Source organism: Fundulus heteroclitus, unplaced genomic scaffold, assembly GCF_011125445.2.
Source record: "Fundulus heteroclitus isolate FHET01 unplaced genomic scaffold, MU-UCD_Fhet_4.1 scaffold_9.2, whole genome shotgun sequence".
NCBI lineage: Eukaryota > Metazoa > Chordata > Actinopteri > Cyprinodontiformes > Fundulidae > Fundulus > Fundulus heteroclitus.
In genome coordinates, this window is record NW_023397361.1 from 400,219 (window position 1) to 425,402 (window position 25,184).

The following is a 25,184-nucleotide window of genomic DNA, read 5'->3' on the forward strand; positions in this document are numbered from 1 at the left end:
CTATCTCCATGGAAACGTACACACAAACGCGACCTCTTTGTTCGGCTAGCCGGTGACGCGAGACGCAGGCGGCCGCATTGCTTTGTGGGAGACGTTGTCCTTTTAGGGAGGACGGTGGAGCTCATCGTTTGGTAAATGTGTAATTAGACTTCATGGTGGTATCTAATGTATGTATTGTTCATATATATCTGACGAAGATTCAGCCAACATGTAGAAAGTTAAAGCTTTAATTATTTTCTTTTTTGTTCCATTTGATACATTTTCTTTTTGTCAAAAGCAGTTGCATTCAACCAGCAGGGGAGAGCTCAGATAATCCTTCTGCTGGTTTCCCGGTGGACCAAAAAATGTTTTAGATCCGGGGAAAAAGTGGCCACAGCACAGCTACCTCACCTGTCTAAACTCAGCAGCAGTACACATTATGTGCCAGTAGATGGCGCTTCCAGATTGTTTTAGGGTTTAACGGTGAAACAACGCCACAGCGAAGAGGAGGGGAACTAATTTTATTATTTATTCATTTTAAATAAATGTTATACCGTCCAGAGTCCAGCCTCCTTAGTGTCGTACTTTCTGGGCCTAGCCTTTTATGGCTTTATGATTTCACTCACCGTCGGGCTGATGTAGGCTTCTAACAATTTGTTAGAAGTTTTTACTGCAAAAATATGTTAATCTTAGAGCCACAAAATACATGTCCCTAAGATTTCTGGTAACATGTATGATTGTATAAGAATTAGCACCCTAAATGTTTAAATAATAAATCGTAGGCCTACAGTCATGTCTAAAAACTACTTTTTAAAATAAATGCTTGCAGAAAGTTTGGACCCTTCAAATAATTTGATTTTATATGCGTTATTTAGACTAAGATTACTTTTTTTATTATTCTGAGTTATGATAGTTTTATTTTTTCTTAAGTTCTTAGCAAAACAGAACAGCCCACAAAGTGTATTTTAGATTTATCACAATATTAAACTTGGCCTAATCAGTGCCACTGGCAGTACTTCAGCACTGCATGCAGTCTGAACCCACACTACCTCAGTTTACCTGAACACATTTTCTTCTTTCTGACTGCCAATGAGATTTTTTCTGCCGTTGACTGGAATGATGGTGATGGTACAGAACACCACAGTGGCTTACTGGTAGGATTGGGCAGAAGTAGCAGTTCCATCTTCATGGAACGTATCAACCAGGCCACGTGTTTCTGTTTGTTTGCTTATTTTTTGGTCTCAAAAGGAATTTGACTTAAAACATGCACACAAGTATATATATATATATATATATATATATATATATATATATATATATATATATATATATATATATATATATATATATATATATATTAATAAAATCTATGTTCTATATTTTTTTACCTTGAAATAAATTGCAATGATCCTCTATTTTTTATGTTCTTTATTTATTTATTTTACAAAAACGAGAGTAATGCATTTCTTTAAAATAGTGTATTTACAGTTTGTTGAGCAATTGCTGAGCGATTTTTTTTTTCATCATCGTGGCCAGCAAGTTCTTTGACATTATGATTTTGCCCACTTGGCAATTCATGTCTGGACACCACTGGTTTAGGTTAACGGATCTTCCTCACGTTAAGTCAAAGTCCAGATGCAAATTCACTTCGACAAAGTATTGTGGAAGTGAACTCAATAGTGAGTTTACTGGATTTAGTAGAAAAGTCCAGCACGTAGTTTTAAGATTTGATGAGGGAGTAGGGTTAGTGGTGTCATTCTACATCAGCTCTGCGGCCGCACTAATCTGATCCATATGATCAGATTAGTGCTTTATGCGCAGTCATCTAACAGATCCACACATCAGCATCTGCTGACTCCAGACAATATGAAAATGAGAAAATTTCCTCATCTCCTCCAGGCTTTTTTTTTCTGTGCCTGTGCTTCTCGTGGTTGATCCTGGCACACAGACACACTTGAACAGGTTAAGCTCAGAAGTTCCTAGAGGGGCGGGGGAAGAGGGTGTAACAAGTGGAAATTCACTTAAGAGGATTATTGCGCTCGTTAGTTCCCTGCCGGTCTTCTCGAGGATGCCCGGCAATGCCGGCCGGAATCGAGTCACAAGCAAATCAATGGCTGTCCTGATGAGTTGCTTTAGCTCCTAAAATGAGATAAACGTTCCAGGATGAGCTGTCGGGGTTGTCACCTGTCAGGAGAGCGCGGTGGTCCATTCCCGGGCGAGCCTCTGCACCAGAGAGCGGTTTCCTGACCGGGACGTTGGCACCGGCAGCCTGCTGAGGGACATGAGGACAAGACCCGCTGGGATTGGCGATGTCAATGCCGACTGGATGGGTTCCCTTCCCTCCAAACTCAGTGCCATGCCTCTCAAGTACCTCGCCGTACCAGGTGAGCAGAGGGATTTAGGGAGAAAATGTCATGTGTATGTGTATCTGGGGCGAATGATGAGAAGAGTCAAGCTGTTGGTCCTCTCAGACTTGGCAATGACGGCCCACTTTTCCAGAATTACCCAAAACCTTCAAGGCACGCACTGGTTCACATATTCATTGATTTCATCTTGCTTTACGCGCCTCCTTCGGCTCCCCCGTTTCCGTAAAAGTGTAAGCTTCCGCTCTTCATGTGGGATGGTTTCATCAGCACCCACAAGCCTCCCGCTTTGTTCCAGGTTCTCACGACTCCTTCACCTTCTGGGTGGACGTGCATGCTCCCGTGGGCCCTGATCAGAAGGCTTACGTAAAGTATCTGGCCACAGTGTTCAGCGTGCTAGCCAAGAAAGTCATGGTGAAGTGGTCAATGACACAGGTAGGCTGCTACTCTCAAATAATAGTCAGCACGCAAGTCACAATTTGAGGGACTTGTGGATTTGCAGCCACTTGTGACCTATTCTGTGATCCACATTCCCAGAACCTGACGTTTAGGGAGCAATTAGATGCAGGGATCCGTTACTTTGATCTCAGGGTGTCTGCTAAACCCGGCGAACCTGGAAATGAGATCTATTTCATCCATGGCCTCTTTGGACACAAGGTGAGTAAAGAAAAAAAACTGTATTTATTGTTATTATTCTTGTCTCCTTGCTCAAAATACTTTTGAAATACATTTTATTTTGAAATATATATTTTTTAAATATATTCAAGTGTACGGTCCTGAAATGTTGTAGCTTCAATGCTGCGTCATTTTTCAGTCTATTGTAATTTTTTTTTCTTTGTTCTTTCCTCAGTGCAACAGTAGTTGTTTTCTTCCACCATTGTGTTCTTGCATGTAGAGCAGCAGAGATGACCCAGAGCAGGGATCGAAGGGCGAGCTTAGCTGCAAACATCCATTTTCTGAAAATGGGTCATTCCATCTCTTCTGCTACCCAAACCTGTAATTTATAACATCTGCAGTCATATTCAATAAATTCAATATTATCAAGACATCAGTTAGTTTCAGTAACCCAATTAACACAGGTAAACACATTATATAGATTCATTACTCACAGGCTGATGTTTTATAGCTCTTATTTCTGTTAATTATGGGGATTTATTTGCTTAAATATAATGAAAACACAACATTTAGGATTACAATATTACAGCAAACCAATAAGAAATAACATTTTAATACAGAAATGAGGGCTTAATGAAAATTATGTTTAATACTTTCTTAAATGTTATTTTCAAAAGGTGCTTTTAATCTGACAAATGAGCCTCATTGGAATCTACGGAAGCGTATTGCTGTTATGAGAGAAAATATATATATTGTATAAATCCCGTACTTGTGTTGTATGAACATAATTATATTGTATAAATATGATAATTATATTGTACAAATGTGATAACTTTATCTAGATGGTAGTATGCTTTTAGTCTGTATTGACCACAAGACTCATTTGATAAGAATAAGGAGAAGTTGACGTTCCAGGTAAATTTTTGATTCAAATGGAGAGGATGGCTAAAAAGATGAACAGCCCATTGCTCCAACCAAACGGCTTCAGTTTGTCATAGGAGTCAACATGCCACATGAAATTAGGTCTGGGATTAATATACACGCGTAGCATCAGCCTCCTCCTCCGCCTTCGTTCTACACCCCTGGGGTCCAGAAATTTTAACAAATGTCTCACTGTACTCTGAGTCACAACATATTCATGTTGAGCACATTTAAGGTGGTGAAACTTATATCCATTCAGGGTCCCATAACTCCCCAGGTGGTCAATGAGGAAGGCCGCCACATCTAGAGGATCTGATTGGTTTTTCCTTCTGTAGAGTCCCATTGTTTTGAGCAGGGGTGTCAAACTCATTTCTATATTGGGCCACTTTGGTATCATGAACTCATTAAATTTAAACTTTAAACTCACCACTCTGCATCACAACATTTCTGGGTTGTTTTAATGTGTTGTGGAAACATTTACATCTAGTGGTAGGATGTGGTTAATACACAGTTTCAGCCACTTTGTACACTTTAAAAGGATAAATGCCTCTACTGTATGACATGATATGCCCATTTTGGCTCTTGAGGGCCGGATACATTGCCTTGACGGGCCGGATTTGGCTCGCGGGCCTTGAGTTTGACACATGCTTTTGAGGATTCTTTTCAGTGTGAATCCATATCTCTCTGTGTCTTAGACCTCACATAAGGTAAAACTTGATCGACTCCTGTAAATTTGCCATTGCACTTCCCGAGTAGATGACATGCAGGGGAAAAGCATTCTGCCACTATCTGGATAACGCTATCACATTTATACATTATAAATTTCACATATATACAATATACTGTCATGTTTGTACAACGTAATTATCATGTTATAACATGATAGTTTTAAAAAAAAAACATTTTCTCTTGTGACAGCAATATGCTTCCGTAGTTTTACTCAAGATAAGGGGTTTAAACGCCTTTGACCGCGTTGGTGTCATCGGTGCCAGAAATGCTGCACGGCGTGTTTCACAACCTGACGATCTCCAGGGATTTTCCCTAATAATCATGAGCAGCAGTAAAGTGGACAAAAACAACTTGTTGATCTCAGAGGTGATATGAGAATGGACAGACAGGCAACAGTAGCCAAGGTATGCTGAAAACCACCTCTGAATGAACAACACGCTGGACCTTGAAACAGAACGTGGCAGAAGACCATGCAGAAGACTGGAAAATAACTCTGCCTGGCTGTGTGAGTCTAGATTTCAACTGCAACATCCTGCTGGGTCAGAATTAGGAGTAAAAACCATGGACCCATCCTGGCTTGTGTCGACAGTTCACGATGCTTCTGGTGGTGGAAATTTCCTTGGTAAAATTCTGGCCCCTTAGTACCAAATGGCTGCTGTTTAAATCGTGGATACATCATGGATGTCTTGTCAGCAAATCTGGAGCCACTGCTTGATTCTATCGTGCTGAATATGGAGCATAGTCTCTGAGGAACATTTCTGATACTTTCTGGGATCTTTAATTAAGCCGAATTGGGGTTCAAATTTGATGGTAGACCGGTGTGTCTAATTAAGTGGCCAGACAGAGCACGTATATTATGTGTGAGCCCTAATCACCGCAGACAATGGGGTCGGCTGACACCGCTTTAGACGACAACATGACCGACCTCAAGCGGACTTGCTGCGAAGGTTAACCAACCAAATGTCAAATAAATACCAACAAATAAAATATTACCTAAACTTATTTATTGCAGAATTGTTAGGTGAGTTGTTTTATTATTATTATTAATAATAATAATAAATTAGATCTTATAAATGACTATTATAAATGTTATGGTTGAATATTATCTTGTTTAAACATTTATGTACCGATTCCTTTTTTTTAAAATTATCTGAACTGTGACACTTCTGGCCCTTGCTGTAAACGTTTTAAAACTGTGGCCAGTCAAGTTTTGTCATCTTTTTCCGCCTGTGCATTAGTAGCTGACCTTCTGTGTCATGCATCAGCTAATTGTCACCTTGTCTTCCACGTGTCCGCATAGGTGAGGGATGGCCTGTTAGAAATCAGCTCCTTCTTAGGCAGACACAAGAAAGAGGTAAGGAACAGACGTTTTTTTTCCCAACACAGGTACCTTTTTAGGCGGCTGACTGATTCCGCTCTGGATTAAGGTCGTGTTTTTGGACTTCAATCACTACTATGCGATGGATGCAGAGCACCACGTGTACCTCATCCGAATGCTCCAGGAGGTGTTTGGCAGTAAGCTGTGCAGCGACTGCGCAGTGGAGAGCGTCACCCTCAACTACCTGTGGGAGAAGAAATACCAGGTGAGATCAGAGCACTGCGGTGGAACAACCCCCCCGCCGCCCAGGAAAATTGGTGTTCAACAGGTCTATTCCATTTGAAATATACACGGAAGATGTTGCCAAGTGCCTTTCACTGCACGTCAGACAAAGCCGGCGTGCTGGTGTTCGTGCGTTGGAAAGATCAATGAGCATTAGGTAATCCCCACCGGCTTTGATACTCCTGAGAAGGAATTAGTGGCAGGTATCGTCCCATTAACACTCGCTCCGACATGCAACCTGACTTTCACTCTTTTTTTTGTTGTTTTTCAAATGTTCATTGAAGCTTACTCATCCCTGTTTGACTCAAAGCTTCCAGTTAACCATAGATTTACTTAATGTATCAGCAGTCCTCCCACCTAACCCTCTCAGACAAGCAATGACTTCATTTGTACTTTTTTGGTTTACGACATAATATAAATTCAAAAAAAAGTAAAAAAAAAAACTGGACTTGTTTTCCGAAGTTTGAAGACGTTTCGCTTCAAGCCCTTTGTTGGGCAGTAGTATAAAGCTTGATGCTCCACATTACTCCAGACTTTTTGAATTGAGAAAGCTCCCTGGATAGGAAGCGAAACGTCTTCAAACTTAGGAAAACAAGTCCAGTTGTTTAGTTTTTTACTTTTTTTGGAATGACCATGACCTGGATGACTGAGAATCTTCACCAGCAACACAATATATACATTAACTATTTCTGTACACCCTGAAATTTGTATGTCTGCAGTGACACTACTGAGCTCGTTCAGGGCTCTTATGTAACAATTTCCTACTATCACTCCTCTTCCCGTGCCATGACCCTAATCCTAAACTGACTTACTTGGCGAAGGTACCAGAGAGTGTACAGGAGACAGGAAAGGGACAGAGTGAGTATAGGTAGAGCTGTGCCTTTAGTACCTGAAGGGGGCAGCATCTCTCTTGTTTTTTTTTTTAAATTAGAGAGCTTTCAATCTTCTGCATCTCATGGATTGTGTTTTTATTGCCACCACTACTACAGATGAACGGACTGGCTGAATGAGCGTTTCAAATGAAATGTTTAAAAAAAATTTACAGTTTGCCTATATCAGAGAATAGTGTGCAATTGAGCAGGAATGGTTATATCTGCCTTAACATTAGGTGTAGGGACCATGCTTTAGGACAGATGAAGAAAAGCTGGGACTGATTTCACATCTTACATGAAAAGGCTAAATATATTAATTAAAGTGCAAATTTCTCATAGATTCTCATTTAATTTGCTTGAGTCTTTTTTCTGTATTCATTACCATGCGATCTAAAAAAAAAAAAAATGTTTATTTGTTGCCTCTTCACAGGTCATTGTGTTCTACCATCATCCTTCAGCACAAGGTATCCCTGTAATGTGGCCTGGCAATAAAATCCCCGCTCCTTGGGCAAACACCACTGAGCCCAACAAGCTTATAAAGGTAAGGGGCAGCAACAGTAACTCTTCCTTTGCTTTATTACCCTCACGTCAGGATGAAATCACCATACGTACACAGCAGCCGCAAGAACATTCTTGGTGTGAACAAAAAAACAAAAAAAAAAACATAGGGATATCAGTCTGTGAGTGGAAAAGGGGAAAATGACTCATACAGAACAGTGTGAACTCTGGGCTCGCAGACGATTCTACCAGGGAACGGTTAAATGAGAGTAAAGGTTATGTTTAATAACGAGAAGTCAAAGTCCAGACCCAATCCGAGGAGATGCTGTTGACAAACCTGAAACGAGAGGTTGTTCTGATAATACTGGATGGTCCAATTTGTTAATAAGGGATTATAGTGTCTCATTTTGCTTTTTCAGACCTACTTCTAATTTCCGCTCTCTAGCTGTGTTTCAAAAAGGGAGAATCAATCTAAGAAAAGTTATTTATTCATTTCTGAGCTTAAACTACAATCATAAAACATGTAACTCTGTCTTTTCTAGTCTTTTTTTGTCGTCGTGTCTTCACAACCACAGTTTTCTTCTCCTCGTCTCGAAAAGATTCTGGCTCTACGTACTTAAAAACAAGTCTTTGTTGCCAACATTAGCTGCTCATCCTTGCGTAGCCATGCTGACAAAGTTCTTATACTCGTGTTCTCTTTTCAACTGAGTTTTCTCTTTCGTTCCACGTTCTCTTAGTTCCTGGACACTACGCTAAAAGAGCGAAACAAACAGGGGTCCTTCCATGTCACCCAGGCCATCCTCACTCCTACGGTCAACACTGTGGCCAAGGGTCTGGTCTGGGGTCTGCGCGATTACCTGGTGGAAAAGTAAGTGTCATGGTTTGGGATCGTTAACCCATTACCCTGGTAGAAGATTTCGGCTGGGCTTTGTTTATTTATGTTGGGTTTCATGGGGACATTATCTCTATTAACTAAGCCCAAATCATCAAACTATATTAACTAGAATTTCTGAGGTTTTTGGTCTCATGTAACATATTACCTGCACAGATTGTTATCTTGTGTCACATCGTGGGTCTATTTGTACGGATCAGTTACGATCACAGCGCAAGGTTTAAGCATTCGCACATGTGAGATGTCTGATAAGGGATCTCAGTTTTCCTCGGGAAACCTTATATGGCTCACATTCATTTTCCAGGGATCTACGTCCTCGAGCCTTAAGCTTCAAGCTGACATTGCAGCTAAATTCCTGACCAAGAGAGAGAGAGAGGGGAAAAAAAAAACACTCCCCGTAGCTTCAGATAAGAAAGGGCTCCCGCACATGATGTTGAGGCATAACGTCCCAAATAGACTGGATGGAGACAGGAGCCGGTCTAATTTTGCACTTCTGAGGATATAGGATTGTGTACCACGGGCAGATAAACACATAAGCTTCCAGGTTTTGTTCTGTCAGACTCACGCGGGGAAACATATTTGGGTGTTCACAAGTGATACGGCCACAGCAGGAATGTCTCTGAAAGTGTGTGACTGGTAGGAATGAAAAAAGAAGGAATGCAGAGGAGTCCCTCCAAGGCAAGAGTGCTGGAGCTGGAGCTCACTGACAGGCAGACACTCCCTCTCGCTTTTTCTTCTCTCTGGTTTTCTCCCACATTAAGATATATTTCAGTACACCGTCAACGTTTTTTAGATAAAGTTAGGAGGGCAGTGCAAACAGCTGACCAGACTGGAGTTAGACAAGACAGCGCTGTGATTTGTGCACAGACAAAGAAACCTGAGCGTGGTTAAAGGTTTGGTGTTTTTAGGTTAAGGCTGATTTGCAAAGTGAAGTTTCTTTGGCTCAGAAATAATAAGTATTCTAATGAAGTTCCCCTTCTTTTGTCAACCTTAGAAACCTGCCCGTCATAATGTCTTGGGTTCAGACTCAACGGCCAGGGGCGGACGGAGTCAACATCATCACTTCGGACTTTGTGGAGCTCACCGACTTTGCGAACATTGTGATTAAACTCAACAACCTGCTGCTGTCAGACCCGGAACGCAAAACGAGATGACACACGTCAGGTTTTTGAACCGAGGTCGGATGGTGCGCTTTTTTCCCCCCCCACCTTGTTCGAATAAACTTGTATTGAAGCTGAACTGAAGCAAGATTATCATATTGTTCAATGGCAGTTTCTCTGCCAGGGTTCGCTGACATTTTTTCAGCCTTTTAATGTCCCAGGAACTCTTCAGATTTCGTCGAAACCGATTCTCCCAGCCTAAAAATTTCAATTACAGCCAAAACGAGCTTGGGAAACTTAGAGAAAGCGAAGAGCGGTGTGGGTTTTTTATTTCACACAGGACGCACCACGTATCACTGCCATGAAATGTTAAAGCAACACAGATCACCCATTTCACAACTACCCGCCTTTTAACGATCCTAGAAGAGAAACATGCAGACATTTTACATCTGGATGTGGTATTTATCAAAATGGTAACCAGAATATATGCTTTAAAACTGGTGCATTGGTACAGCATTCCTGTTTACAAGCTGATGATTAAAACAGCCCAGCAATATTCCATTGATTAGATTTTGCTAGTCATAATGAAACCTACAGAGTCCATGAAAAGTACCTAACAGCCTCCAGCAAGTGTTTATATTGAACAAAAGCAAAGCGAAAATGTAAAAGCTGAGTGTAGAAAAAAAATAAGCACACCGTATGATTCAGTAATGAGAAGTAGCAGTTTACTGGATGACTTCATCAATTATACATCATTGTGGAGAAAAATGGCAACTCTGTTGTTCACATGCAACACCGATCCTCAGTAGTGGACTGATATCCTCACATTTGACTCTTAACACTTTGGCAAAGGAGTTTCAGATGAACTCAGTGACAGAAAGGTGGCCGGATCCTGAGGTCTGCAAATGAAGTCTGAAGTACCACTAGACCACCACTATGCTTGATAGCTGGTGCAAGGTGTCTTATTTGTATTTTTTGTTTATCACCAAAGATTCTACTGAGCTTTATGGCCAACCACCTCTACTGACCATGGCTGTCAAAGGGTTGTTAATATAATACGTCTTCTGGATCTGAATCCAAATCTTGCTGCTACATTCTTTCTGGAGAAAGGAGGCTTTGGACTGATAAGTTTTCCAAACAAGCCAGTCATTTTTTTAACTGATTCCACTTTCATGAGCAACATGTAACATGCTAGGTAAGGCCTGTAGAGACTGTCATGGAGCTTTTGGATTTTCGCCATTTTTCCGAGGATTATTTTTTGGGCTGCCGACGCCTAAACCCCTACGATTTAACAAGGTGTGTTGTTTCTGCTTACGTTGACATTATGTAGCAGTAAAAGCTAATGAAAAACGAAAAGCATTTAAAATTTTGGCCTAGCTTGTTTGTTTTATTTACCAGTGCCCTTCCCCCTGTGATGAATTGAAGTTGAGGGTAATGTGTACGCTGTTTTCCTTCTTTACTTCTTTTATTTCTGGATTTTGCGCAAAGAGGCCACCGGGCCAGCTGTGTCTCAGCGTGACTGGTATTTAACCAGAGCTACAGAAGGTGGCACCTTCACGGCATAAATTCTGAAAGGCTAAAATACGCGTTGGACTTTTGCCACAATCCCCATAAAACATATGCACCCATGCAAATAAACGGGCACATGTTTTTTTTTTATGGTTAGAGTTTGTTGGGTTTTATGCCAAAATAGAAACGGTCTCCAATCAGAGAAAGGCTGGAAAAATCGTTAAATTAAACACAGGTCGATGTATGCATGCTAACTGTAGAAACTGTGGGTTGTTTTTTTTTTAGTGTTTGTATCTGCATCAGTATGTGTTCCTATTTGCGTATGTGTTTGTGCCTTGCAGGCTTAGTGGTTACTACGCATGCCATAGACAGCAGTGCTCTGAAGGTCTGCACTGTTTTTGGGCCAGAAAACAAAGGGATAAAAGGGGAGCAAGACGACAGTGAATCTGGGATCTGGCAGAAATCTTGCATGTATAACACGACTGCGTGACAGAAAAGGAAGTATTCAGTTTGAACAAAGCTAAAGCTTCAACGGCGGTGGCGTGATCCGAACGAGAACTGGGACCTTTTTTTTCCTGTGTTGGTATCTGATATGATAAGTTAAGTTAAGTTAAGTTAAGTTAAGTTAAGTTAAGTTAAGTTAAGTTAGTCTTAATTGATCTCACATTGGAGAAATTCACTTGTCACATCAGCTCAATAGTCAGGAAAAGGTGCCAAAAGTAGGAAAGGGTGCATCGGTTATATACAGTGTATCTTCCTATATACAGTGGATCAAAACGAAAATGAGAAAAAAATAAGAATAAAAATGAAAATAATCTGCCGTTCCTACTTCTCTTCGCACCCTAGCTCACTTGTGCGAAGCCGCCTGCTTCTGCGCAGGCCACGCTGTTGACACGGCTGAGCGTGGTCACCGAGCGCCGCGAGGTCCACGCTCACTAGTAGAGGCACTTTAATTGTGCCGTAATTACACATACCACGGCAGACAAGTGGGAGAGGAGAGAGCAGCAAACTGAGCTGAAAGCATTCCTCTCTTGTTTGGATTGGTCCCCCCCCCCCCCTCACTCCGTCTCTCTCTGTCCCACTTCACGCTGGCTTCCAGGGCTTCAAAGGAGAGAACGACAACCAAGGCGAGATCTTTGTGTCCATAATAAATAATAAGATCGCTCTTGTGTGTGTGTGAACTTATTTACTTGTCTGAATTATGGGGTTTTTTGTGTGTGTTTTTTCAACGTGCAACCAGCGTTGCTCTCCAAAAGACGTTCTAGCATTGCATTTATTTTTTCTTTGCCTGGCTTTTATTTCTAACCATATCTCATATGTCTCTCAATGAACCCGGGACTTTGTTCCCCTCCAGCGCTGCAGCACATTTCCAAGCGGCCCCGTGCAAACCTCTTGCCAAGCATAAATCCTCAGCAGACGTTTTCATGACCAAACATGGTTGCCGTTTTGTTATTAGCATTACAGTGGCAGCACTGTTGTCGCGGTTGGTTTCTGGGATTGCGCTTGTTGAGAAAAAGGGAAAAGTGTGGTAAGAGCGCCATCCGTGAGCACGAATCCCTGTTGGGCCTAATGGTTTAACACTAAACAGATGAGTAAACTTGGTTTCGATGCATTTAACGTCCGCTATTTCCGATACGTGAGGTGAATTACAGGAGTTAACCGGGTCACTAACATCTGCTGCCCGCAAAATTGTCCGTATTCCCTGACTGACTATAGTGAACGGGGATATTTATACAGCTGTATAAACAGCTGAGGGTGTATCTTATGACTATCTTTCCTCTAAATGAATTAAGGGTGAGTAAAGACAGACTAGGGCCGAATATATCAAGTGAAGAGGCTGTAAATTTCAGAAAATTCACCTTAGTTTATCTGTGAAATACAGTCAGTTGGTATTACAAAACTATTCACTCTGACGTAATATTGTAAAAGCCTGTTGACTGAATATTTCCGCCCCATCATAAGATAAATATACGGAGTTCCACTTCGATAAACTAAAATATCAAGCCTTTACAAAATGGAACCTGGATTAATTCACTCTTTGGCATATCTGCGCCTCTATTTTGTGACAACAGTAACTACAAACAAACCAGTTTGTATCCATGTTATTAAACCATATTAAACTCATTTATAATTTTGTTCAGTTGTATACTATTATCTAAACTTTATGTGACATGCTCATCCCTTTTATTTTGGTTCTGATTCCCATTTAGCATATAATAAACCAAAGCAACTCTACTGCGACACCATGCTGCTGGACATTATTTAGTGGAGTCACAGGACCAAAGTTCCTTACAATAGACTGTTGTAGAGTATATAAAATTAATAAGAACAGCTGGTTGTAAAAGAGGTTACAAATCATCCTCCTGTTATGGGCAAATCGATGCACAGTGGATGCGCAACGCTCCCATTAGAAAGAGCCTGTTTCTACCCAAAAGAAGCAAGAAACGGACAAAACTGCAAAAGGTGCAAAATGGAAAATCAGTCAGAATGACCAGCATTCTTAAATAAGTGGTGATTTAGGTTTATGTAATTCTACTGACAACTTTTCATCTAGCAAAGTCTAGTGCAAGACTGCCAACTCTCACTCTTCTGGAGTGGATTCAAGCTTTTTTCCTTCTCGGGTCAGCACTAAAAGCTAAACATTTCTACACTGGTATTAAAGGGGAACTAAAAGTAAGTAAATCCTTTCTTGAAATGAATGTATTTTGTTCTTGATTTGAGGAGGCAAGTTTAAATTATCTGCCAATGGAATAGTGCAGTAAATCTAATTGTCTTCTTTTAGGGGTAAAAATGATAATTCTATTGGTAGATAATCTTATTTACACGCTCTATTCTAGGACAAATACACTCATTTCAAGAAAAGTTTACCTACTTTTAGTTCCCTCTTTGTAGTGTGATAGGTCATACTCAATTCAATTTTATTTATATAGCACCAGTTCACAACACATTTCACCTCAAGGCACTTTACAAAGTCAAATTACATACAGATTGGTCAATAACTTTCCTATCTAAGGAAACACAGCAGACAGCAGAATATCCCGTATGTTCCTAACAGAGCACTTCGCTCTCAGACTGCAGGTCTGCTGGTGGTTCCTAGAGTCTCTAAAAGTTGAATGGGAGGCAAATCCTTTAGCTATCAGGCTCCTCTCCTGTGGAACCAACTCCCTGTTTTGGTCCGTGAGGCAGACACCCCGTCTACTTTTAAGACTTGGCTTAAAACTTTCCTTTTTGACAAAGCTTCTAGTTAGAGTGGCTCATGTTACCCTGAGCTATCTCTGTAGTTATGTTGCTATAGGCTTAGGCTGCTGGAGGACATTGGGTCTATTTTTCTCACTCTGCTGAGTTCTCCTACTGTTCTTCAACCTGCATTGCTTGTTGTCATTTCAGCTTTTAACTTTTTGTTCTCTGTCATTTTTCTCTTCGTAGTTGGTACACCTGGACTGGCAATCTGTTAGGTGTGACATCATCCAGGGAAGACAGATCACCCGCTATTACCATCTAATGTAGAACTGATTACTGGATCAATGTGTGCTACAATCTGATTGAATTTGACTTTGGAAAGTGCCTTGAGATGACATGTATCATGAATTGGCGCTTTATATATAAAATTGAATTGAATTGAATTGAATTGCATCGAGTCCTAACAGGCAGCATTCACTCCTCCTGAAAGAGCGTAGAGCCGCAGTGGACAGTTGGCTGCATTGACAATATAAGATATAAAGGACATCCCATATTTTAATATCAACTCCACCCATCTCATCTAGTCTCATCAAAGCCCCAGAAATCAATGGCATTTTTGACTCACAACATATTAGAATTTTACTGAATGAAATGGACACCCATGAATCGCTTCACCTTGGAATTCCTTCCCTAAACAAACGTTGTAGATTTCCCGCGCGACCTTTCAGAAACACTTGGGAATACTGGAATTCTTCTAGGAATCAGTCACTGTGGGGCTCGCTCAAAACCCACAGGCTTGGGGAAGCGGTTGATGGCGCTCATTTCTTACCCGTGAAGACACAATTGCGTTATGGGTTCTGGAAACACTTGGCAAGAAAGAATGTTGCAAGTAACTGTAAGAGAATCCTTGCCGGTACTATTCTGGTAACAATTAGCTATGTATCTTTGTCTTGGCAAAAGTCTCCAAATGGGGCGTGAATGCTTTAAGCTAGCATGAAACCCTTGTGAAATGCTGTAAACATTGAAAGCAGAGCGTGATCTAGATTGCAAATACTTCCTGCCGTTTCGGAAAGCAAGCAAAGAAAGTGTTGTTCCGTGAGTCCAAATCCTTTCTGGGATGCCCTTTTAGCCACGTAAGTCATGCATCATGAAATGCTTAGGAAGAGCAGGGGAGCAAGTGCAGAAGAACTTTGTCTTCCTGTTTATCCATAAAGGGATCCGATCAGTGCCTGAGAAACAACCCAACAATGTCCACATTGATTGCAGGTCGCTTATTGTGGAAATGTCCGCACGGTGTGTCTCTCCTCACAGCCAAACGTCTCTTGAACTGAAATCTTCAAAGCAACACTTTTGTTTTACCACAAAAGGCACTTTTAGTGTTGCACAACAGTTGATTTGTCAGCATGACAAAAAAAAAACCCTTCATATCTCAAAGTTGCCTTCAACGATAACTATACATTGAACTTGTTCAATGCAGCTGATTTTCTTAAATTGAATAGCAGAGACTGCCAAATAAAAATAACCTATCGAGACTGCAAACATGTACTTGTTCCTCAGAACGATGCATAACCGGACGTGTAGAGGACATTTCTTTCAATTGTGCACATAACCTACAGCTTTTGACTCCTCCGCAGCTGAGCATTACATCTGTAAACATAATAATTTATCATGTCGCTTAACCAGACTATCTCACAAACTGTGGGTTTTGTCTTGAGAAGCATGTCTCAGTGTGTTTTCCAACTGCGCCTTTCTGCACAAAAAAACGGCAAAAGTTTACAACTTGGCAATCCATTCTTGAATTTTCATTATTTCCTAGTTTAAGTGTCATTTTCCCCCCCTACAATTGTTATACAGCTGCTGTTTCTAAATATCAATATGTTAATACACACATTATCCACACATGACGACATAATACTGCGTCTCGGCTCTATGCTGCTTTCTGGTCCACAAGCCCACAGACAAACGTGACAGGCTTAGTTTTTTTCAGAAAACTGGAAAAAGGTCCACATTTGCATCTTTGCATCAAACGTCAACAGGTCTGTGAAAAAATATCACTGTCAAATACTATGGGGAATTTGTTTGTTTTGCTTTAAATTGCACATGTAAACTGTTCAGTTTCTACGTATCTTTATGTTATTAAGAAAGTGACGACTCAGACCTATGGCTTGTTCGATATGAATTATTTGTTTAGCTTGAATTTTTAATGTTTTTATCTATTCGAATCATTGTTTTTGTTCAGCACATTGGTCAGTGCCTGCCGTCTTTATAAAGGGCTTTATATATAAAGCTGGATTGGCTTGTGCTTGTGCTTGGAAGAATGCCCCTTGAGGTCTGGATTCTCTGACTGGGAAAGTCAAAGTTCACTGAACCGGCTCGAGCTCAGTATTCAACACGGCTGCTGTCCAGACAAAGAGCAACAAGCGCTGTAGGTATAAACTATATTAACAGGGGGGAACATAGTGATATGAAGCTTATATGTGTGAACATAATTCTTCTGTTATTGAACACATACCACAGAGTCACATACGTTGTTATGGTGTTTTGCATAGAGCATGTGGCACCAAAGCAGTGTGATGTCATTTCCAGATCGGAGCCTTTCAATTCAGTTTCAATTACATTTTATTTATATAGTGCCAATTCACAACAGGTCATCTCAAGGCACTTTACAAAGTCAAATTAAATCAAATCATCCACACAGATCGGTCAAAAAGTTTCCTATCTAAGGAAACCCAGCCGATTGCATCAAGTCTTGACAAGCAGCATTCACTCTTTATGAAAGAGCGCAGAGCCGCAGTGGACAGTCGTCATGCATGCTCATACTGAGCATGCATGAAGCGACAGTGGAGAGGAAATATCCCCTTTAACAGGGAGGAAAACCTCCAGCAGAACCAGGCTCACACAAAAAGCACAGAAGCACACACTGATCCAGGAATCCTTTCTATGTTATATGGTAATAGCGGATGATCTGCATCCCCTGGATGATGTCACAGCTAACAGAACGCCAGACCAGGTGTATCTACTATGAAGAGAAAAAAGATGGAGAGAAAAAAAATGTTAAAAGTTGGAATAACAAAAACATATTTCCCGGCTTAGATACATTCAGAAGAAATTTGCTTCAATTTATGACCATCTTAATTAATTTAAACTTTGAACGCATTCCTTATGCGTACAGTTGCTGCATTTGTCAACCAGTCCTCTGTGAACTCAAGTTAACATTTGGCCAGAGGGATCCCTAGGATGTCGCAAGGACCTCTTTTACCTTAGACCAGCTTTGATGCCCAACCTGCAGTAAGAGGGAATTAAAGCTGCCATGAATGGCCTAATACTTACCAGCTCCAGTTCCTCATTGCCCGGGCCTGAGACCTGCTTCAGCAAACATGCAGCTAGCCATTCAAGGTTTCCACTCCTTTTTTAGAGCCAGCTCCTGACAGGTTGCTGGAGTATGATGCAAGGACGTCTATTGTATTCTCTGCTTGTTTGCCAGAGAGAAAGAAATAAATCTAAATGTTTATCTGAGATCCAGCTCTTTGAAGCTGAGGTTTCTCACCTTTTACCTCGTGTTCACATTTAATCCCTTTTAAATAAACCACAAATCTTTGCAACCGTTTGCCTTAAGTTTAGCGAAGGCAGAAGTCATATGAGGAAATTCCTCTCGGATTTTTACGCTTTTGTGATGCTCCTGTTGCCTGCAGCTTCAGCTGAATTTGCTTGGATCTTTAAACTTTGCTTTCACTCATGAACTCTCTGCCGCATGGATGCTGGATTATGTCCTGGCTGCAGTCCTGTTGTGATATGACTGGCAAAAAAAAAAAAAAAAAACACTCCTAGCTCGGTTTCTTATCTCCTGCTGCCAAACCAAGGAAGGGGGAAGGAATGCTCCTTCTCTCCGCCCTCCCTCTTTGTCTGCCACAGCTACTTTGTCTGGCTCACCTTATTCTTTTTCACCCTTCTCTTCATTCATGGCAGGTCAAGTGTGGGTCTGTTAACACCTGTACATTATGGCCTCGGTGCGTGTGAGGGTGTGAGGAGGAGAGGAGGAGGAGAGGGTCCCTCCCCTTGTTCCTTGTCCCACTCTTCTGTTTCCAGCTGTTGCTGCATTCCTCCACAGGTCGCAGTCGGCTCAGGCCGCCGGCATTTTTTTTCTTCTTCTTTTAATTTATGCGTCTGTTTGCAACTTGCGCTGGTGTGCGCCAACGCCGCTGAGGATTGCAGGACTTTCCTTAGACGTGAGCAGCCGTGCTCCGGTTGTTCACGTTAGGAATGTGTTTGACTTTTGTACAAGAGTGTTATCCTGTCTAAAGGGGCAGAAGTCTAACATTTTGGAGGAGCTCCGGATCTTGGACCGGTTCTGCGCGATGACAGAAGTGGCCCGTTGCGCGTCAGTAATGGTGAGAGCGAATTTATATGAGGGCTAGGGGAGGAGAAAGCGATTTATAGCTCTTAGGTTTTTATACCATTACAGTTTGTGAGAGTTGGAAAGCAGGTTACTTTCTATCCCAAATCACTGCTATTTATGATCCAGTTCATACCAGGGAATTCAAAAACGCGTCTTTGCGCTTTTTGTTAAGCTTTATTTCGCATGGATTCGAAATGCAAGGATCAAAAATCTAAAAAGCACTGCAACAAACATATAGCATCATGAATGATATCAAAACGAACATTAAAAACTCCCACAACTTTGTCCACAAAAGCAAGACCGCACGACCCTGTGATCCAGGTGCGCTTTGTGTTTACTTGTTCCGATTTCTCCAAATAAACGTGGAAGAGCATTTCCTCATTTACCTCCTGTTATACTATCTGGATTTAAACAATGCGCTCCTGTAAGGCCCCTGCTGTGTTGGACTGATGGTCTGCTTTTAATGTCAAAAACTAAAACGTTTAGGAAATGATTAGTATTAGTTTTATGCCGCCAAACATGGCGTTTGAGCGTTTAGGGAAAATGTAACCAACAGGATCTTATGGATAATCTATGCATTGATGTTTGTTGTTTAAGAGCAGCAAGAAACCAGATCAAAATTAAAACTGACGCTGTCTTAACTTGCCACTGTGTAATATGGGTTATTAGGGGAAACTGCACTGTTACATACAAGCAAGACATGGAAACCGCTGTCTATACAGCGTCTGTTTCTGTGTTGAAGGTCTGTTATTTGAAACAGTTTAAAGAAGATGATAGTTTAGTGCACAGATGTTTTGTCTGTATTAGGGTTAGAAGTGGTCTTTAGTGCGTTCAGACTGGTGTTGGGACTTGAAGCCTTTCTTGTCAATCAGTTTTTTTGTGTGTTTTTTTACATCTTGTGTTTTTTTCTGTTACTTTTCTATTTTGTTGTGTCTTAATCAGTCAGTGTTACTTTTCTGCTGATCTTATTTCATCGTCCGGTTCTCATGCTTTCTTTTTCCGCCTAAAAGTCCCAGGTCAGCTCACCTCACGAGCTTGAGAGCAATGCAATATTTTGCTGGACCAAACCACTGTCCTTCCTTGTCTCTTGGTCATTTCCTGGCCCTTCTGGAAAGCAAACACAAGTTGATCCTCTGCATATGGCAGCAGACGTTATCTGGGCTTTCCCGCAGGCCACTCACACACATTCAAGTTCGATTTCCTCCACCTTTGAGTCAGCTGCCACAACAATGCGCAATCTTTTCCTGCAAGGATCTTGGACTTTTCCCAACGACACAAGGAGTGTGAGAGAGTTTGAGTCTGGTGAGCTTTTTTTTTTTTTTTTTTTTTGTCTAGCAGGAGATCAAGGTCAGATTGCGGGAATAAGCTCTCAGACGTTTTGATCAAAACCCACACTTGACTATCGATACTTGTTCATCCTCACTGCATTAACGTAGGAACTACTTTACAGGCAGGGAGTTGTGAGTTTGGGACATATAGAGGAGAAAAAGTAGCTGTTCAGGCCAGTGATATGCCGTATATGAGCAACAGTGAGACTGGCTCCATATTAAACAGCATCTCTGGTACAATGCGGGCTTTGTCAGGTGGGAGGAGGAGAGGGTAAGGCTGGAATGTAAGGGGAGGGGGCTTCATAGGAAGAAATAAGACAGAGTCCAGTGCACAAATCAAGAAGGAATCCTTTTCAAACAAATGATATGCAAGTAATATTAAAGGTTATTAGACAGAGGGATAATCCTTTGTTCCACTTTCATTTCTGATGGTTGGTCGGTCATTCTAAGGCTTCCTTCCTTCAGCTAGTAGCCAAGATGAGCTGTAATCAAATAAGTAAGTAAAGAAAGGACCACACTGCATTGTTGTAGAGGTGCATTGTTGTTAATGTAAACTGCAACGTTATCACTGTATTAAAAGCCCCCCCATCCACCCACCCACCCATGCTTGTTTAAGATCAGTTGGCAGGATTGAAACCAAAATGCTTCTATTACCAGCACCACCTTCCAGCTCATTCTGAGTGATCTCGGGACAAACGTGGCCCCCCTCTTTCAGGTCTGGCTTTTCTCCAAAGTGTCTTATCGGTGGGATGTGTCCTGAAACCGTTCAAACGGAGCCACCCAAGATGCATCCTGGTCAGATACACAAACCCCCCCTCAACTTTCAATACAAAGGAGCACCAGCTCTACTTCAAGCTCCACCTGTTTGATGAAGCTCTTCTAATTACTCTATGGCTATGCCGAGCCACCCTACAGAGAAAGCTCCTTTTTGCCGCTTGTATGAGGTTTCTTGTTCTTTTACTATATTTGATGACAGATGTTTTTTTTTTTTATCTTAAACATCATACAGAGCAAGGTAAGGGCAAAGTAGAATTGCACACCCTGTGCGGTGAACTAAAACAGGACTGTACTAATATGCTGAAAACATCTCTGATTTTAGTAGTATACTCTGGAAAGTTAGACTGCGAGCCCCTTCGGCTGCTCCCCGTATTCAGGGTTCAGCGCAGCAAATCATTCCAACTTGCACCCAGACTTGGCAGAGTTATTACGCCGTCTCGCCCCTTCGTGATGCAAGCAGGGTTCAAACCCGGCTCGCCAGTGTCAAAGACACAGACACAGCCTTTGTTGTTGAAAAGTTCATTTGTTTCAGTGACTCGGTTAACTAAGGGAAACACGCTATTTGGATTAACACAGACTGGCGATGTTTTAAAAAAATGCTTTTATTTCTGTTAATTCATTTTTTTCACCACCTGCGGTTAACAGATGCACAGCATTTAAGATTAGAATATTGAATCAGAAATTGGGGCTTTATGAAAAGTATGTACAGCCATTTACGTTTAATCGGACAAAATAAGCCTCTCAGAAATGCATGTTTTAATTTACTCAATATGACAGAAAAATAAAAGGTTGCTGATGTCCTTTTCAACGTTCTCTTTTTTTTCCACTGAAAGCTGTAGCTTTCTCACTCCTTGTCTTGAGTTCTCTCTCCAGATGCAGGGCGAACAGAACCTTTCAGACTCAGCTGTGCCACAGATTGCGTCAAAGAGGCTTTTAAGAGAACCGTGGATACGTGAAGTTAGTACGTCGAGTCGTGGAATAGAAACTATTTATATGCTTCTTGCTAAAAAAAAAAAAAAACATACAATGTGATGCTTTAGCTTATCTTTTCAGTTCGCTCATTATGTTTTAATAAGATGATGCAAAAAAAAAAAACATAGATGAAAAAGATGGATATCAACAAGAGGGCTTGACGCAGCTCGCTGCTCTGCTTTAAGCAAAGCAAACAAAGCCCCAGACTTGTCCTGACCTGCCCATGAAGGGGCTCACCTGGAGAAAGAAGGTGATTTCTGAGCTGTGGGGAGAAACTAATAATGAGGAGCCTAGAAGCTGTGGCATAGTGGGTGGAAAATTCAATTTTCGTTGCGCTTAAACACTCTTTAAGATGAAAGAAATCCATTTTTTTTCCCGCCCACTGCTGGACATATTTAAAGATCTTTATCTTCAGATGATGTTTCCATAACAAATGGCACATTTGCTTTGTCCACACTGGTAATGGAAAACAAAATCAGTGGAATGCGAAGCCCACATCCACATGAAAAAAAAAAAAAAAAAAAAAAGATAAAGCGCGGCTATATGGGTTTATTTGTGGATGTGTGGGCCTGGTTCGAGGTTATGAGGGCAGCGGCAAGAGTGTCTGTGTCTATGAGTCGGGAGGGAGGAGGGGGGGGGGGTTGTTGAAGGTAATGAGGGTGTCAAAGCAGCAAAGGAAACGTCCTCAGAAAGGAAGCTGCCGCTGAATTAGAGGAAGCGGTGCAGGGCAGAGCTCCCTGTGCTTTCCCCTCCACAGCAGCGTGTTGGGAAGAGTGGAAAAGGCAGGAAGGGAGATTAAAAAAAAAGACAGGAGGAGAGGGCACGGATCAGCAGAAAGGGCAGAAAAGACAAAGGGAAGAGACCAAAACCGAGCACAGATATTGGGAAACACAGGCAAACATAAAGGAGTTTAAAAATACAAAGGAAGGCCTTTCAGGTGACTATTTTAGGCTTTTAACGGATAATTGGGGAGAAAGACACTAAGGAAATGGCATGAGGTGTGAAACACAGACCGGCTGTGGTGGTTCCCCGTCATGCTGTCATCTTTGCTGCTCATCCTGCCGTGTGTGTGCCTGCTATATGTTTAGGTTTTTATGTGTGGTAGCAAGGGTTTTTTTTTTTTTCCTCCTTCTTTTGCTGAATTGTAGGGTAGTGCAGGGGAAGTCCTTGGCACAAGATCTGAGCGTGTTTACAAAAAACATACAGCACACTTCTCATTTTTTTCTCCCTCTCATCTTCCTCTGCCTCTTTTACCTCTTCAAAGTGTTGTCATTCTCTTCCTTTTAGAACAACCCGATTGAAGATGGATTGGTTTTCCATTTCGTCTCCTGTTATTAAACGTCGTGCCCTTCGGTCTGGAACAAGCTTTTCATTTCCACATTAGGATAACAATCAAAGCGACGCTGAAATATTGTCGCGGTTCTGTTTGGAACGAGCCTCTATGAGAACATACCTAAACCTGTCGCTGGGAGTAAAGGGCTCGGTAAAAGCATTCACACACCGTCTGTCACGTTCCGGCCACAAAAGCCTCCGCATTTTGCTGAGATTTTATTTGATAGACCCACACAAAGTGGCGCATAATGCTAGACAGAAGAGAAAGGGGTGCGTAGTTTAGATATTATTATATATACTGAGCTGGAAATTATTTTTTTTTTTTCCCAAGAAGATTGAGCAACAATCTGACTCTCTAAATGTGTACATCAGTTAGAGAGCACGCTGTATAAAAAAAAAAAAAAACTCACAAGTGTAATGGAAATACAAAAAACAAAACAGTAAATAGTGGCTCGTGCGCAATGAAAAACAAATGCATGCCACACTTTCCAGATTTAAAATTCTCAGCGAGCGTGAAAGGAAAGGCGTACGTACGAGCAGCGATGCTGTACGGTTTGGAGACAGCAGCGCCGATGAAGAGACAGGAGGCAGAGCTGCAGGTGGATAGGATCAGGCATGAGTTCGTCTTAGAGACAGCACATGTTGGATGTTTTGGAGGTAAAGCGAGAGAGGCCAGACTAAGATGGATTGGTACAGAGGAGGGATGGTGAGTACATCGGTAGAAGGATGCTGAGGCCGAAGAGAGATGCAGAAGATAGCGTCAGATGGAAACAGACGACTCGTTGTGGCGACCCCGGAAACGTAACTAGAAGATATAGTTTAGAAAACTTCACATCATTTACCTTTCACTTTACAATAATGTGCTTTTTTTGTGCTGGTCTTTTACATAAAATCATAATAGCATGTATGGTGGCAACATGATACTTTTAACCAATCAATAAGTTAATTAATCAATCAATGTGCTGTGTAGGTCAAATGAGATAATAGAATGATGAAAGCAATAAAACACAATGTCAGGATAAAAGCATACAAAATAAAATAAAACCATAAAAGAACAACAACACTGGCCCAATGCTCACGCGCCCAAGAATTAAATGTCAGTGAAAACAGATGAGACTTTAAAAAGTGATTTAAAATCATCCAAGGTTCTGTCATTCACAAAGGAGAAATGTTCAGGCGGTATGAATCATTTTGGGGTTAATAGTTAGGTCAGTAACGGCGATCCATCTCTTTAGAGAACCAGAAAGATTTCATGGCAGACGGATGAATCCCACTTGTTTGTGACAATGGTGTTTTGAGTTAAATTATCAATGCCGGAATGTTAAATATCTCTCACAAATGAAAGTGCTTTAAAAAAAACAAAACAAACAAGTGTAATTAAAAGCACACCAGAAGAATTCTTAAATGCAGCTGTGGTGCCAAAAAGGCCTTTGCTTTGGGTTTTCTGGCATGTTTTAAGACAATGCAAGCTGAGAGACAAGTTTTTGTTTGGATTCATGCAAGATGCCAAGGATCCTAGTTTTCCCCCATCAGTTTACAGCTGGATGTCTCTGATTGTTTAAACCGTACTCGTGTCTCTCCCTGTGTTACATAGAATAGAGTAGAATAGACTATAATAGAAACTATTGTCATTATTTGACATGATAAAAAACAGTTCGGTTCCCTTATTTTGTTCTAGAACATCAAATGTTAGCGGCAGGTCTGCGGGATTGTCGGTGAGTCAGTCCCTTTACTATGTCGTTATTAGCAGCATAAACCTAATTCATTTTTAGGATGCATATATATATATATATATATATATATATATATATATATATATATATATATATATATATATATATATGTGCGTTTTGTGTCCTGTGGCTTATCGATAAGCAGTCAGCTGTTTGTTGTTTCATGCACGTCTGATCCGTCATGACCCAATAAGCTTTTGACAGCTTTCACAGAACGTTTTGTCTGCGTGTCGCATTCAGGAATCCGAGATGATGTTTAAGCCAGAGTCGGATCAGGTGTGTCCACCAGAACCCAAGGTAAAGTAAAACTCTCACACTGACACGTGCTATTAGCAACACGTTTTAGAACATTTATTTTTCAGGAAATATACTAAGACAAAGAATCGGC

At 41.2% G+C, this 25,184-nt stretch overlaps 2 protein-coding genes across 10 annotated transcripts in view; both read left to right on the forward strand.

Annotated features, from left to right (window-relative positions):
* The first annotated feature begins 45 nt into the window (after positions 1-45).
* On the forward strand, positions 46-9,708 carry plcxd2 (phosphatidylinositol-specific phospholipase C, X domain containing 2). Of its 3 annotated transcripts, XM_012863912.3 has the most exons (9): positions 46-131; positions 2,142-2,363; positions 2,641-2,777; positions 2,880-2,999; positions 5,908-5,961; positions 6,035-6,190; positions 7,510-7,620; positions 8,315-8,445; positions 9,464-9,708. In XM_012863912.3, exons 2-9 carry the CDS (start codon positions 2,261-2,263, stop codon positions 9,621-9,623), a joined length of 972 nt encoding a protein of 323 aa, XP_012719366.2. In that variant the 5' UTR covers positions 46-131; positions 2,142-2,260; the 3' UTR covers positions 9,624-9,708. The 3 variants fall into 3 exon arrangements, with proteins under 3 accessions (XP_012719366.2, XP_012719369.2, XP_035990601.1); XM_012863915.3 differs by lacking the exon at positions 46-131 and having other exon boundaries at positions 1,929-2,363; positions 8,315-8,449; positions 9,464-9,544; XM_036134708.1 differs by lacking the exon at positions 46-131 and having other exon boundaries at positions 1,930-2,363.
* Positions 9,709-18,363: 8,655 nt separating this feature from the next.
* Positions 18,364-25,184, forward strand: part of phldb2b (pleckstrin homology-like domain, family B, member 2b) — a 40,710-nt gene continuing 33,889 nt past the window's right edge. For 6 of the 7 annotated variants that reach the window (XM_036134689.1, XM_036134693.1, XM_036134694.1 and 3 more), the window contains exons 1-2: positions 21,618-21,716; positions 25,037-25,093. In XM_036134689.1, the coding sequence (XP_035990582.1) occupies positions 21,633-21,716; positions 25,037-25,093 (141 nt within the window). In that variant the 5' untranslated portion in view covers positions 21,618-21,632. Of the gene's footprint in view, positions 18,647-21,617; positions 21,717-25,036; positions 25,094-25,184 lie in introns of those variants that run through there. The other variant, XM_036134691.1, reaches the window with a different exon arrangement.

Bases quoted from the DNA above. Each gene is read 5' to 3' on its own strand.
- plcxd2 (XM_012863912.3), top strand. From the start codon at position 2,261: ATGAGGACAAGACCCGCTGGGATTGGCGATGTCAATGCCGACTGGATG. The intron at 3,000-5,907 runs GTGAGTAAAGAA...GTGTCCGCATAG, and splicing joins ATGGCCTCTTTGGACACAAG to GTGAGGGATGGCCTGTTAGA. The intron at 7,621-8,314 runs GTAAGGGGCAGC...ACGTTCTCTTAG, and splicing joins AGCCCAACAAGCTTATAAAG to TTCCTGGACACTACGCTAAA.